The following is a 14,420-nucleotide window of genomic DNA, read 5'->3' on the forward strand; positions in this document are numbered from 1 at the left end:
TATATTTCAAAAACGTGCTGATTTGCATTATCACTGGTGACAGGTAATGCTTAAAATATAACCATCAGGTCTGTTGTCCTAAGACATAAATTACATCACTTTTTTTCATGTGCTTGAATGTTACAACGGCCCTCCTTTAAATTGTCAGTCACTGAAAGGGCCCATCGCCAATTTGAGTTTGAGTCTCCTGGTATAAGGTCAACAAGCAAAAAAAAAAACTTTTTTAGATTTTGCCATGTCATTCTCAAGATTTTCCCTTATCTATCATCAATAGGATAACATTAATTGTCTCCATGGACATGGAGAAGAGAATGAAAAGCTATAATATTAATTCACCAACTAAGGCTTTTTACAACTTTAAAATAAATTCAAAACGATAACGTTTAATTCAGCTTTACCATTTTTTTCTGATTCATTAACGTTAGGAAAAGCTGTTGTTTAATCCCACTTGATATAATTGTAAAAGTATCTTTCTAATTTCTTTTTTTTTTTGAAAGCTGTGAAAGTGTTATTTATTTTTTATGACAACTTTAGTTATGCTTTAGTTTGTAGGCCTGTCATGATAGATAATTCTTGTTGTACAATATATTGCACCAAAATATTATGTGATAAATTATATTATTGTCATTATTTATGACACTCATTATATGATGCCAGAATGACAATATAATATTATCACAATGCAAGAACACCAGGAGTGTCCACACTAGGGCTGCTGTCCTGGAAAGTTTAGCTCCAACCCTAATCATACACACCCAAACAAGCTAACCAAGCTCTTTACCAGAACTTGCAGGCAAGTGTGTTGAAGCAAGTTGGAGCTAATATCAGCAGGACACCGGCCCTCCAAGACTGACTTTGAACACCCCTGAATTCTTCTATAAACAGATAGTATTTTATCTTATCTATTTTATAATATTTCTTAAGAATATTTCATTTAATTATAGCCATCGTAACCATTTAATAATCAGGCATTGGAATCAGAATGTGAAAAGTCATATCCTAAATAAATACTTAATAATAAATGTCAACAAAAAAGGACAAGAGTAACAGAGGCTGCGATATCTGCTACCAGATCTATCTTCAGTCATCAGGCACCCACATGAAAATATACTATAGTAATTTATAGTAAATACTATAGTGTTTTTTAACTATACTGACACCTCAATAGAGATGTTGCACAATCAGCTAAAATGTTGCTAGAATTGTTTTTTATGTATGGGCGATATATATTACATCACCAAAAATGATTGTCCATGTGTCATGTCCATGTGCTGTGGGATAAGTCCATATATTGATTATTGTGACAGGTCTATTAGTTAGGTGTTTTTTACACAGGTGTTTGGGAATGACTTATATTAACTTCATAATTTAGAAAGTACTATAACGTTACAGCTACATTTTCACGATTTGAATAATGTATAGGTAATAATGAAGCAATTTAAGTGTAAAATATTTCTGTAAAATCTTTCAGAATTTAGATATGAATAACATAGTAAAATCTGGTCAGTGAAACTGCTGAAGTTTAAGTAGCGTGTTTTGTTATACTGGAAATAAAGATGTTATGAAATGCCAAAGATCCCAAAATCTCAACATTTGTCATGCATTAAACAACAGGGCTTTTTTTGCCTGTAAGGTCTTGACTAAATTCAAAGTGCATTAATTAGTTGTAACTCACTTCAGTGTTTCCATTGCACTGTGATCTTTCTCCAGAGCAGCACAAAGGTGTTTCACTCCTGAGTCTCCAATGGTGTTCCAGCTCAGGTCCAGCACTTTCAGATGGGAAGGGTTTAAACTCAGAGCTTTGCCCAGGTAATCACAGCCTGCTTCTGTTATTCCACAAGCCCTCAGACTTTCAAGGAGAGAAAATGCAGATAAGTGGAATGTAGACTATATTTAAAGTACTTTAATGAAGAGAACCTACTTTAAAGATTGTAATCTACAGTCTGTGTCTTGTAGTCCAGCAGTGAGGGATAAAAAAAATTCAGACATTTTGGCCTGTTGCTCGTCATTAACATTACAGTTATTTTGGCTGCACCACTCAGTCATCCTGAAGTGACATTAAAACATTTCATTAAATGTCTTCAAATGAAATAAAGAATTTATAAATGTATGTTCAGATATTCATTATAAAAGCATACAGTTGTTCCCTGTGGCGTGATCTTTTATATCCAACACTGATTATTTCAGCTCCGTTGTCCTCCAGGTTGTTATGGCTCAGGTCCAGCTCTCTCACGTTGGATAGTGATAAAGAATATCAGACACTGATGTACAACCTCTATATGTGATGCCACAGTCATTCAACCTGCCAACAATTCATATTTGTTATAACTTGTAGTAGTATTGTACAGTAAATGGTTAGTTTACCTAAAAATATAAGTTGTTATTAATCACTCACCTTCATGTCATTCCAAACCCCCGAGACCTTCGTTCATTGGAACATAAATGAAGATATTTTTTGATGATATCCAAGATCTCGCTCATCCTCCATTGACAATGGTTCAGCTGTGTTCAGTGTCCAGAAAGGTACTAAAATATCCTCAAAACAGGCCATGCGTCTACTCGACTGAATATTATAATGCTATGAGAATAGTTTTGTGTGCACATAAAACAAAACAAAAAAAATATTCAACAAGTTTCTTCTCATGTGTTGAATATGCGGTGACTTTCGTGAATTTAAGATGAACAAATTAACATATCAGCTATTGTACAATGCAGTTGGTCTGGTGGTTTGTTAAATACGATCATCCAATCTTGCTCATTTTATGGTCTCTTCCAACAAAACCACTTGGCTTTTTAATACGCATGCTGAAATTTATTTGATAAATGTGTGTCCATCATAGTTTATGTGCATTTTATCTTATTGGATAAGTTTGTCCTACTCAGTTTTGCGTTCATTTCATAATATGATTAGTAATAGTGGTAGAGAACTATTGAAGACACATGCTCTGTTATGTGGAATTTTGCCTGGACTTTGAGTCTGGACCATTGCTGTTTATGGAGGATGAAGCAGCTCTCGGTCTTCAAAAATCTTAGTTTGTGCTCAGAAGTTGAATGAAAGTCTCGTGTTTGGATTGACATGAGGGTGAGCAGTTAATAACAGAACTTTTCTCTTTAGGTGAATTAATTCTTTAACACAAAATAAAATAGTGAATATTGCTACTTATGTGCTCTTGTTCTAAAAATAAAATATAATAATTGTGGGTGTAGATTAGGGCTGCACGATGTTGCACTCTGACATTGCGATGCTTTGATTTGCTGCGTTATATTTTGCGATATGAATACAGATGGCTTGAATAGCGTCCATTTGTGGAAAAATATAATTCATTTAGATTGGTTGGGATGATTTTGTAAGGGTGTGAATAATTTATATAAAAAAATAAAATTGCAATAATAAATATAGTAGAGCAAAGAAAAAGTAAAACAAACTGTTCTGTATGGTTTTCCGGAGAGTCAAGGAGTATTGAGATACAGAAATGTAATAATGTCATGCAAACTAACACTGTATTAATAAATCATAAAAGTTCTCTTCATTAAAGTTACATATATTTTATGTTACTGTGCCCAATTGCTTTACACTATTTTAAAGAGCCCCTATTTTGCATTAAAAAAGGACATATTTTGGTTTTCAGGGTCTTCAACAACATGCTGAATAGGCACAAAGTCAAACAAAGGCAGCCTGCTGCTGAGGAGGAACGCTGGTGAGCGCTACAATCTCCTGGCTGGGGATGTGATTGTTGGGCAAAGCAGAGTACAGGTAAGCTCTAAGAACATATAACACTTTACGCGAGAGGTGCCACAGCAATGATTGCAAATAGAAAGGATCTACAGCTGAGAAGGGAGTAAATCTCCAAAATGAAAGATAATTGATGAAATCAGGCCTGGCCCACAACACATTTCATAAGTGTAAGTAAAAGGCTGTCTCCTTGTTTTCTCTAGCTTGCAAATGATGTGTTTAATTGTGTTTTGTTACTTGTAACTGCTTGTACTGTATCAGGTTAACTCTTTATATTCTCATATCGCGTCTAATGCCACGTTGAAAACGCGTCGCGTGCTGCTTTGTTTACGGATTTAAATGCGTTTGTGAGCTTTTGTTCCACTGCCGTTTGTCGTTGCTATGCTCACAGTCAGTTGTTCCTACACACCTGCGGTGGTCAAGGTTCAGAATAGTTTAGCTTTAGCTGCTGTGTGGATTAATACTGAATGTGTATCATAGTTAAGAATAGAGCAATATGCTGGTGTTTATCTACACTGCTTTTGGTGGTAAGGTGTCAGAATAACAATGATGAGTAAGTTTACTATGAAGAGTGTTTCGGGCGTCCTCTGCGATCGGATCCTATACCACAAATGTTGGTGAACCAGGGGCTTGACAAACCGCACTGGGCATTTTACACCCCATTCACATGGGGCGTCAGCTTCAATGCTTCTCATTCACTTTGAATGGGTGACATCAGGTGTTGCCGAACTGCATTGTAGATCCGTCGGTCCCGCTTAAGTGGCGTTGCTCGCTGCAAAAGTTGGGACTTTCTCAACTTTTCAAGCGGCGACGGAAGCGTCAGCCAATCAGATGGCTGGATGCAAATTCACTAGCTCAGACAGTGGCCTATTGCTGACTAATTTCATTGGCTAACGCTGCTATGACGATCGCATCAGTCCCAACTTCAGACAAGCCCTCTGTCAAGCGCTGACGCTGAAGCCCCGTGTGAATGAGGTGTTACTGTCTTGCGATGAACACTGTCGACCAATCACAACAAGCTGTCATAGGTCCAATCAGCGCAGATTAGCTTCGCGCTAAGGTGGGGTTTGGGAACAAATGAATCACTGAACGATTCATATGGGAGTCGCTGGGATAATTTGGTAAAAATAAATTCATATTATAAGACCATGAAAGTGTTTTTTGACCTTGCATGCATATGAGTATGTTGTTGGAGACCCATATAACCAAAATATGACCCTTTTTAATGTATAATAGGGGCTCTTTAAACCTCAGCTGGATGTTTTCATTCACTTAGAGCTGTGTTACACACTTCATGGAAGGTCATTTTCAAAAACCCATAATAGGGGCTCTTTAAAGTGCCTTTAAAACACATGCAAATGCTAAAGTTTCACTTTGTTATGGTTATACATTGCAATGACTCCACAAATCTCATTTAATAATTGTTGATAGACTATAATCCCAACTTAACATTAACTTAAATCCTGCGATGTGACTATTGAGGTCACACACATTGCGATATTGACGCTGAAATGATATTTTGTGCAGCCCTAGTGTAGATATAAATTTGTGCAGCTAGTTGAGTTTGTTGATAAAGGCTCAGTGTAAACATGTTTATTTCACTTTATATTATTGACTGTTATATAAGAGCAGAGTTGATTGTTCTTACCAGATCTTTTTTGACAACTTGATCACAGGAACCAACCAGTAAAAGACCTTGTCCCCCTTTCCATATTTATTAAGTTCAAACTCATCCAATTTCTCATTGGATGTCATTAAGATGTAAACTAGAGCTGACCAGAGGTCTGGGGAAAGAGTGTCACTGTTTAATTTTCCTGAAGTTAGGTAGCTTTGCACTTCAGTAACAAGAGAGTGATCATTGAGTTCGCTCAGACAGTGAAACAGAAGTAGAGCCCTTTCTGCGCAAGGGAATGTTTTTAATGTGTTTTTGAGATGCTCAATAGTTTTCTTGTTTTCCAGGGCTCTGTGTGTATTTTCCATCAAAAGACCTTTTATGAGGCTGTGATTTGACTGCAATGAAAATCCAACAAGGAAACGAAGGAATAGATCGAAACATCCATTAACACTTTGTAAAGTTCTACCAATTGCAGACTTGTGTACGCTGAACATTGTCACTTGTTGTCCATATTTACGTTCGTCGAGCATATTTTGACCATTGTTGTGGAAGGAGAGGTGCACATATAGAGCCGCTAGATGTTCCTGAATGCTGAGATGAACAAAGCTGAAGACTTTCCCCTGATACAAGCCAAACTCCTCTCTGAAGATCTGAGTGCACAATCCTGAGTAAACTGAAGCTTCTGCCACATCAATGCCACACTCTCTCAGGTCTTCCTCATAGAAGATTAGATTGCCTCTTTCCAGCTGATCATACGCCAGTTTGCCCAGTTTGAAGATCATCTCCTTATCTTTGTTAATTTCATTGTACTTTGTGTTTTTGATGTTGATCTGTGCCATCAGGAAGTGTGTGTACATCTGAGTGAGAGTCTTGGGAATCTCTGCAGTCTCTGCTTCACTCAACATCTTCTCCAGAACAGTGGCTGAGATCCAGCAGAACACTGGGATGTGGCACATGATGTAGAGGCTCCTGGAGGACTTCAGGTGTGAGATGATTGTATTGGCCAGACTCTGATCACTGATTCTCTTGCTGAAGTATTCCTCCTTCTGAGGGTCGTTGAAGCCTCGTACCTCTGTCACTCGATGGACACACTCAGAGGGGATGAGATCTGCTGCTGCTGGTCTGGAGGTGATCCAGATGAGAGCAGAGGGAAGCAGATTCCCCACAATCAGGTTCGTCAGCAGCACGTCCACTGAGGCGGGTTCACTGATGTCACACAACCTCACAGCGCTTTGAAAGTCCAGAGATAAACGACACTCGTCCAGGCCATCAAAGATGAACAGCACTTTATATTCGTCACTGGATATTTCCATTTCTTTAGTTTGAGGGAAAAAGAGCTGAAGAAGATCTGACAGACTGAGTGTTTTGTCCTTCATCAGATTGATCTTTCTGAAAGGAAGTGGAAATATGAGCTGGACGTCCTGATTCTCCTTCTCTTCAGCCCAGTCCAGGATGAACTTCTGCACAGAGACTGTTTTTCCAATGCCAGCGACTCCCTTCGTCAGCACAGTTCTGATGGCTTTGTCTTGTCCAGGTAAAGGTGTAAAGATTTCACTGCATTTTATAGGCACTGTTACTGCTGCTCCAATCTTCAAAGATTTTTCTATCCTTTTGATTTCATGTTCATTACTGATCTCTCCATTCCCACCCTCTGTGATGTAGAGATCTATGTAAATCTCATTGAGGAGTGTTGGGTTTCCCTGATTTGCAAATCCTTCAAAAATGTACTGATGTTTCTTTCTTATGTTTGATTTGAGTCTTTGGATTATTTGTCTATCGGTTTCAGAATCCTGTCTGTTGAAAATAGTATTGTCAGTAACAGTAAATATTCACAAATACAGACGTTATAAATCACATTATATGTTGTGTTTGACATACTGATGGATGAATCTTCCAGGAAGGCTGTCAACCGTCATAAAATCCTGATAAGGTTTTGTCCGTGAATACCTTACAGACAAAATAAGATTTTGAAGTGAGCATCAAAACATCAGTTACTGTATATACATAATCTTGTCACACTCATTCTTTTGTTTTTCTGCAACCAAGCAGGTAAAGTAACCTAAGCCTCCTAAAATAGCCTACAGCACACTAGCTACACCAACACTGCACCAATTTTATTGTCTAGTCATAATGTAAACCTGTGCTGTTGGTTTGGACCTCTTTGCAGCTTTCACTTATTATGTGTCATTTATTACTTATTATGTCATTTATTAGGTGTATTTTTTTCCCAGATTTCAGAAAATATTGGTTTAGACAACCAAACAGCAGAAGATATCTTGTCATTGGTCAATGTGGGAGGTCAGGGATGCTATGCTGTCCACTGCTGAAACTGCATTTGATAAGAGTTCACATCTCATCGTTTACACTCATCCCTTTTCACTGTGATTTACGAGTCTCCAAACCACTTTCAGATTTAGGAAACACTTAAATCTGCTAATAGGTGAACTGGTCTCCTTTGAAACCATACCTCAGGAGTACTGGATTTGTTTCACGTCTTGATTGAGTTGGGATTTGTGTTGCACTGCCATTGGGTAAACACATGGACACAAAGTCACTTAGATGCCATGATGACCACAGGACCAGTTTTACTTGTTGAAGATTTGAGTGTTGTTCCTTTTTTAAAATGCCATTTATATTAAAAAACTCTCAAGTTAATATTGGCTATCGGGTAACATGATTTCCCTCAGAGATATTGGAGTTCAATAACGTGGTGCGCAATATGACTATCGACCCGTACCTCTCTGTAAGTTTACACAATGCATACACAGGCCTGCAGCTCTGGTGTGTTATGAATTGCATGTTTTAAATGACAGCGAGGCATGCTACATTCATTTTTTATTGTAAAATATACATTATAACCCAGTACATAGTAAAATAAAACTTTTGAATGGCTTGTCTATTGGCGGCGTATAAAACTGTTAAGCTTAAATAGGCTGAGCATATTTTTATTAATAATAAAACACATTAATACAAACTAGCAACCCTTTGATTTTTTTTTTTTTCTTTTCCGTATATTTTTGTCAAACGAAACATGCAATGAATTGTTTATTTTGGTTTTCATTTTATTAGAATTAATATAATTATTAGGCTACACATATTAAAATACTCGTACTCGTGTCGGTTTGTAAAAAATTGGTATCGGTGCATCCCTAGTAGGAACTATACTCTCATTCTGTAATAGTCAAGAAACTCTACTGCTGTACCCACCTTTATCCAATGGCAAGAAATCAGCTGAATGGATTCAAACTATACAGTGAAAGTCAACTCTAACTTTAAAATGTTGAGTGTTCCTTTAAATAAATCATGCCACAAGGTTTGTTTAATGTCATATGAAATTTATATAATTATATTTACCTTTTTATAATATCTTCTTTTTGTAACTCGATTGGTGTTTTCATTGATTTGTCACTTTTCAGGGACACAGCACTGGGATCAGGTGATTGGTATCTTTGCCGAAAACTGCAAAAGACAACAAAATCTCAACATTTGGTAACAATGACTTAATTTTGGGGGGAAAAGTTTGCAGTCATAAAAAAACAAACAGAAATACAAATCTAAAACTTGTTTAAACTTGTTTAACTTGTTCGGTAATTTTCTGGTTTAATTACCTTTGGTAATTAATCAACATGAAGAGAACTTAACAAAGTGTTTCAAAACTTCAGAGCTTCTTTAAATTGACGACAGAAAGAGCTTAGCCCTCTTTTTCCTCTTTGCAGAGTTCTCGATTTTCGAGAAGTTGTGGTATTCTTTTTGAATCACCCTGTATACAGATCACATACTGTGCGATACTATAGTGAAAGGGTTTGACTTTGTTTATTGTGTCTGAATAACTTTTAAATACATATTGTACATTATTTTGATCACCAGAAATTATTTAGGTTCTGAGTTCTGCATGGGTGAAGAATATTTGTAGTTTTTAAATGTATTCCAAGAGTTCACACTGAGATATTGCTTAATAATAATAGCAGGTTTGGCATGCTGTCCCAGGAGAGAACCCTGACCTCGGAGATGATTGAGCCCAGGGCTCCCGCCTGGTCGATGAGCATATAAGGGGAGTACGAGATCAGGTAGTTCTCGAGAGCTCCCCTGGTAAAGGAGGAAAAGGGCGAGATGGGGTGAATGGGGGGGGGGGGGGTTTCTTCGGAAAACGAAGATAAGGGAGTAGTTTTAGCCGGGATAATTACAGTGAGTTTGGATTAATCTGATTGTCTAACTATAGATTGTAAATGAGAGACCAGCTGCGATCAATCATATCATGTGCTCCTCTCGAAATTAGTTTGTTTCTTCACTGAGATAATATTTTCAAGAGTTCACACTTAGCTGATGATTCATCAATAGCTTGTTTGGCATGCTGTCCCGGGAGAGAGCCCTGAGCTCAAGGGATCCTCGAGCCCGGGGCTTCCTCCCGTTTGCAGAGCGAGAGGGGAGCCTGAGCTCGGTGGATCTCAGAACTCCCCATCTGCAGTAGCTAAGGGAACACGCGAGGAAAAAAGGGGGCTAGACAAATGCTTGATTGTTATGCATGATTTATATATTTGGATGGTGGGAGGAAACCGGAGAACCCGGGAAAAACCCACCCGGACACGGGGAGAATATACAAACTCCTCACAGAAACACCTACCGACCTGGCAGGACCAGGGGTGGCAGTGTTCTTGCTGTGGGGCTAACAGTGCTAACCACTGGGCCTCCGTGCCGCCCGATCTATAGTGAAGGAGGAGAATGGGGAGGAAGGGGGGTTTCTTCCAAACGAAGATAAAGTGGACTGAAAACTGTGGTTATTTATAGTAGCTTATGGCTCATATGATTGGATGATACTGATTAGCTTAATACGAGACCGGCTGTGATAAATCATAAGCACGTGATCCTCTGGAAATTAGTTTATAAATAAACCTCACTTATTAGTGATGTGAGATTCAGATTCAGAGAGTTTTAGTATGCGTTTGAAGGATAATTTGTGCCAATGCAAATGGTTATAATGGTGTTAAAACAGTACTGTCTGGATTTACTAAACACACACAGTGAAGAATCAGCACTATTTCTACACCTGATTTTTCTAAAATAAATTTTGTTGGAATTTCCCTGTCAGATGCAGGTTTTATTGGAGGAGAATGTTAAATCAATCACATAACACGTCACACAAGTTCTAAAATAATTTACACATACCTTTGATCACCTGGATTATGTCCATTTTGTAACTCAATTGGTGTTTTCATTGATTTGTCACTTTTCAGGGACACAGCACTTGGATCAGGTGATTGGTATCTTTGCCGAAAACTGCACAGCAAAACAAAATCAATTGTTGAAGCAAATATAATTTTAGCTTTCACTTTTATCTGGCAACCACATTGTCAAAAACCAACACAGCCACATGTAAATGAATTGGATTTACCTTCAGATAAACAGAATTCTTATCTTTTAACTGAACTTGCATATTTATAGAATTTAATGTCTTTTCACAAAATGTATTTTTATTTTTATTTTTTGGTCTCTCTTGCAGTCACAGCTAGCAACAAAACAATTCAGCTTTTACCTTTGATACCCTGGAGGATCTCCATCTTTTAAGTAAATTGGTGTTTTCATTGATTTGTCACTTTTTTGGGACACAGCACTGGGAACAAATGAGCCTGATTGTTTCTGAACACTGTAGAAACAACATGATCTTTATCTTTAGAGAGAAAGAATGTTGAAGCATGCAGTATATAACTTTTGCTTTCAGTATACTGTTTTCTGGCTACCACATTGTCAAAAACCACACTGCCAGTTGTAAATTTAATTGGATTTAACTTCAGATAAACTGAATTTTTGTCTTGGGGCCTACTCACACTATGTTATCTGAACCATGCCCAGGCCCATTTCCCGAATCGTTTGAGAAGTGTGAGTGCTCTGAATCAGGCTCAGGCACGGTTCACTTGGCCAGCCCTGGCCCGGTTGGAAGAGGTTTGCCAGAGCGTAGTTCACTTGGGCTGTGGCACGGTACGCTTGTGTGTGAGTGCCTGAGACTGAAACTGAAGATGAGACGTGACTTTTAAGGGACTGTTTGATATGGATTCATTAATCATTCTTTCTGTTCAATAAACGCAAACTGGCGTAGATTATTACGACATTATGAGGACTTGAGTGTCAAAATAGGCGGATCTGTTCAGTGAAATATTTGACTGCGTGTCACTGCATCCCAAACGACTAAAACAATAGAACTAAAGAACTCTTCACTGTGCCGAGCTAAAGCGCTTACTGAACAGCACATCATCGATGACGTACTGTAAGCGTGCCCAGGCCCAAATGTAATGTGAGTGCGGGTCATTGGGGGAGACGGGAGGGGTGACAAGCGTGCTTTGGCCCGGTTCAAGGCAACTGTACATAGTGTGAGTACGCCCTTAATCTCTACAGAATTTTTACATCCCTTTGCAAACTTTTTTAGTTTTGCATCACGCGCAGTAACAACTAGCAACAAAACATACGTCATGTTATGTCACTTGGAATATAATTCTGTCTTTACCTTTGATACCGTGGAGGATCTCCATCTTTTATCTCAATTGGTGTTTTCATTGATTTGTCACTTTTCAGAGACAGAACACTTGGTTCAGGTGAATTATTTCTCCATCGAAAACTCCTAAAGACAACAAAATCCATCTCAATATTAGGTAACAATGATAACATTCTTACAAATAATGTTTGTCGTGAACAACAAATGTTTTAGCTGCCCCACAGTTGACGCAAAACCATTCAGTGGATGTGACACTGCATAGAACCTAAATAGGAATATTATTAATAGTGTAAGAAAAACAATTATATTTACCTTTGATCTGGAACATGTCCATTTTGTAGCTCAATAGGCGTTTTCATTGATTTGTTACTTTTCATGGACACAACACTGGGAACAAATGAGCCTGATCTTGTCTGAGCTCTGAAAAAGCAAAACAAAACAATCCTTAACTTTAGACCGAAGATTATGTTGAAGCAAATATAATGCTTCAGCAAATATTATGCTAAGCCACATGTAAACATAAAGGTAATCTTTGTTTTGTAACTAAACAGTTTTTGTATTGGCTTGTCGCTCTTCATGAATAAAAAACTGAGCACAGGTGAATCTGATCTCTTCTGCTGATCGCCATTAGATACATCTAACTACACATCGCATTCACTCTAATAACTTTAAGAAGGTTCTTGTTTTTTTGTAAAATAAAAAGTACAATTTAAAATGTAAGTAGCCCTTCTAGGGTTGGTACGCAGTATAATTTATAACTTTATACTTTTGGTTTCACGTGAATTTAAGCATGCGCAAATAATGAAAAGAATACATCTTACCTTCTTTCTTCATTGTAAACCTTGTAATATTCATTGTCGTCTTCAGCTTTCATTATGATGTCTGCTGAATAGTTTTTTAAAAATTCATAACTAAAGACTAAGAGAACCTTGTGTTATTGCAAAAGGTTTTAAAAAGCAAATGACAAGGAATGAGGAAGGATAACAAAAAAAAAGCAAGATCTAAACTTGTTTAACTTGTTCATAAAGTTGTTTCCTCATTCAGTTGTACGGTTCACATACTGTGAGGTTGTGTAAAGATTTGTTTTTAATGATGTCTGAATAGACTTGTATATAATGTTTTGATCATAAAAGCACCTAGTACAGAGGAAGATGAGAATTCGATTCTCCTTGTGTGTATCATCCTTTCACTATCACACACAGAATATTTTTTACCTGCTTTCTTTTGCTTGCAGTTATTTTTGTTAATATGGTGTAATTATCATCCTTTACAATACCATTGCTTTAGGAGACTATCTCTAACTTTTATCTATAGTTACCTGACGATCTGGGACCCTTAGCCAGGACAGACTGCTGTGTGTAGTTTTAGATAATTGAGAATATTTTTTTAAATGTCAATTGTTTTTTAAGAACATTTTTGTTGAATTAAAAAGTGCATGTATACAGCTATATTTAGCTTGTTTTGACACATTTAAAAAAATTGTGGCAAGGAAATAATTAGTTTGGTATGGCCAGAGAAAAAAAGGGTAAATCCTTAGTGTTGAGTCTTAAAATGTCAAAAAGTTAAGGAAGCATGTGGACAGAACACACAATTTAAATTAAGTTTTAGCATGCCAAAGTCAAAATTTTCCCAACAAGAAAATTGTGGCTAGTGAAAATGGCGAGTGGCTACTAACGTTGGTAAACTAACCACAGTGGCTGGTGATCAAAAAAGTTAATGTCAAGTCCTGGTAACAACGTTTGCATTCTTACAAATAATGTTTGTCGTCATCTACAATTGGGAACAACAAATGTTTTAGCTGACTCACAGTTGTTGCAAAACCATTCAATGGATATTACACTGCATAGAACTTAAATAGGAATATTAATAATAGTGTAAGAAAAACAATTATATTTACCTTTGATCTGGAACATGTCCATTTTGTGGCTCAATAGGCGTTTTCATTGATTTGTTATTTTTATGGACAAAACACTGGGAACAAATGAACTTGATCTTGTCTGAGCAACACAATTCCAGTGCTGATATACAGCCATATTGCACTGCTACTTGTGATATATATATATATATATATATATATATATATATATAATGTATGTGTGTGTGTGCCTTCTATTATTTCTATTACCAGCATTTTATTAAAAAAAATTATAATAATTTTATTTAAATGTAATTATATATATAACTAAAACTATTTGATATATTTTATGTATTAATGTATATAATCAAGTAATTCAGAATCAATTCACCTACACATCTTCAGGTAAATGTTTCTCTTGTAAAGCATTATCACTTTTCAGGTAACTGAGGATGAACCTTTCTTGTAGTTTAAATGTATTGTTTATAAATGTATTGTTGTTACACAACACTTGGACTTACATCACAGTTTTATTTAAATATGAAAAGTAAAATAACATGTACTAAAAGTTTCTTACTATTCAGAACAGGCTGATAATACAGATTTTTTCAATACATTTTTTTCCACAGCAGGTAAGAAAACGGCAGATTGATGTCTCCTATTGTTAAGCAAGTATTGTACAGTAATAGCATCTAAACAAATGGAGAAACTCAGGACAACAGGAGCAAACACA

General features: G+C 36.9%; 1 protein-coding gene across 1 annotated transcript in view; it reads right to left on the bottom strand.

Annotated features, from left to right (window-relative positions):
• The window catches only part of LOC130242046 (uncharacterized), a 43,684-nt gene extending 32,699 nt beyond the window's left edge, over window positions 1-10,985 (bottom strand). Inside the window, 9 exon segments of the mRNA XM_056474064.1 lie at window positions 1,676-1,849; window positions 1,922-2,047; window positions 2,139-2,247; window positions 2,250-2,302; window positions 5,382-7,142; window positions 7,227-7,295; window positions 8,703-8,807; window positions 10,512-10,622; window positions 10,879-10,985. Of these exon segments, the coding sequence (XP_056330039.1) occupies window positions 1,676-1,849; window positions 1,922-2,047; window positions 2,139-2,247; window positions 2,250-2,302; window positions 5,382-7,142; window positions 7,227-7,295; window positions 8,703-8,807; window positions 10,512-10,622; window positions 10,879-10,928 (2,558 nt within the window). The 5' untranslated portion in view covers window positions 10,929-10,985.
• Between the last annotated feature and the right edge of the window lie 3,435 nt (window positions 10,986-14,420).

This window comes from Danio aesculapii, chromosome 15 (assembly GCF_903798145.1).
Source record: "Danio aesculapii chromosome 15, fDanAes4.1, whole genome shotgun sequence".
Taxonomy (NCBI): Eukaryota; Metazoa; Chordata; class Actinopteri; order Cypriniformes; family Danionidae; genus Danio; species Danio aesculapii.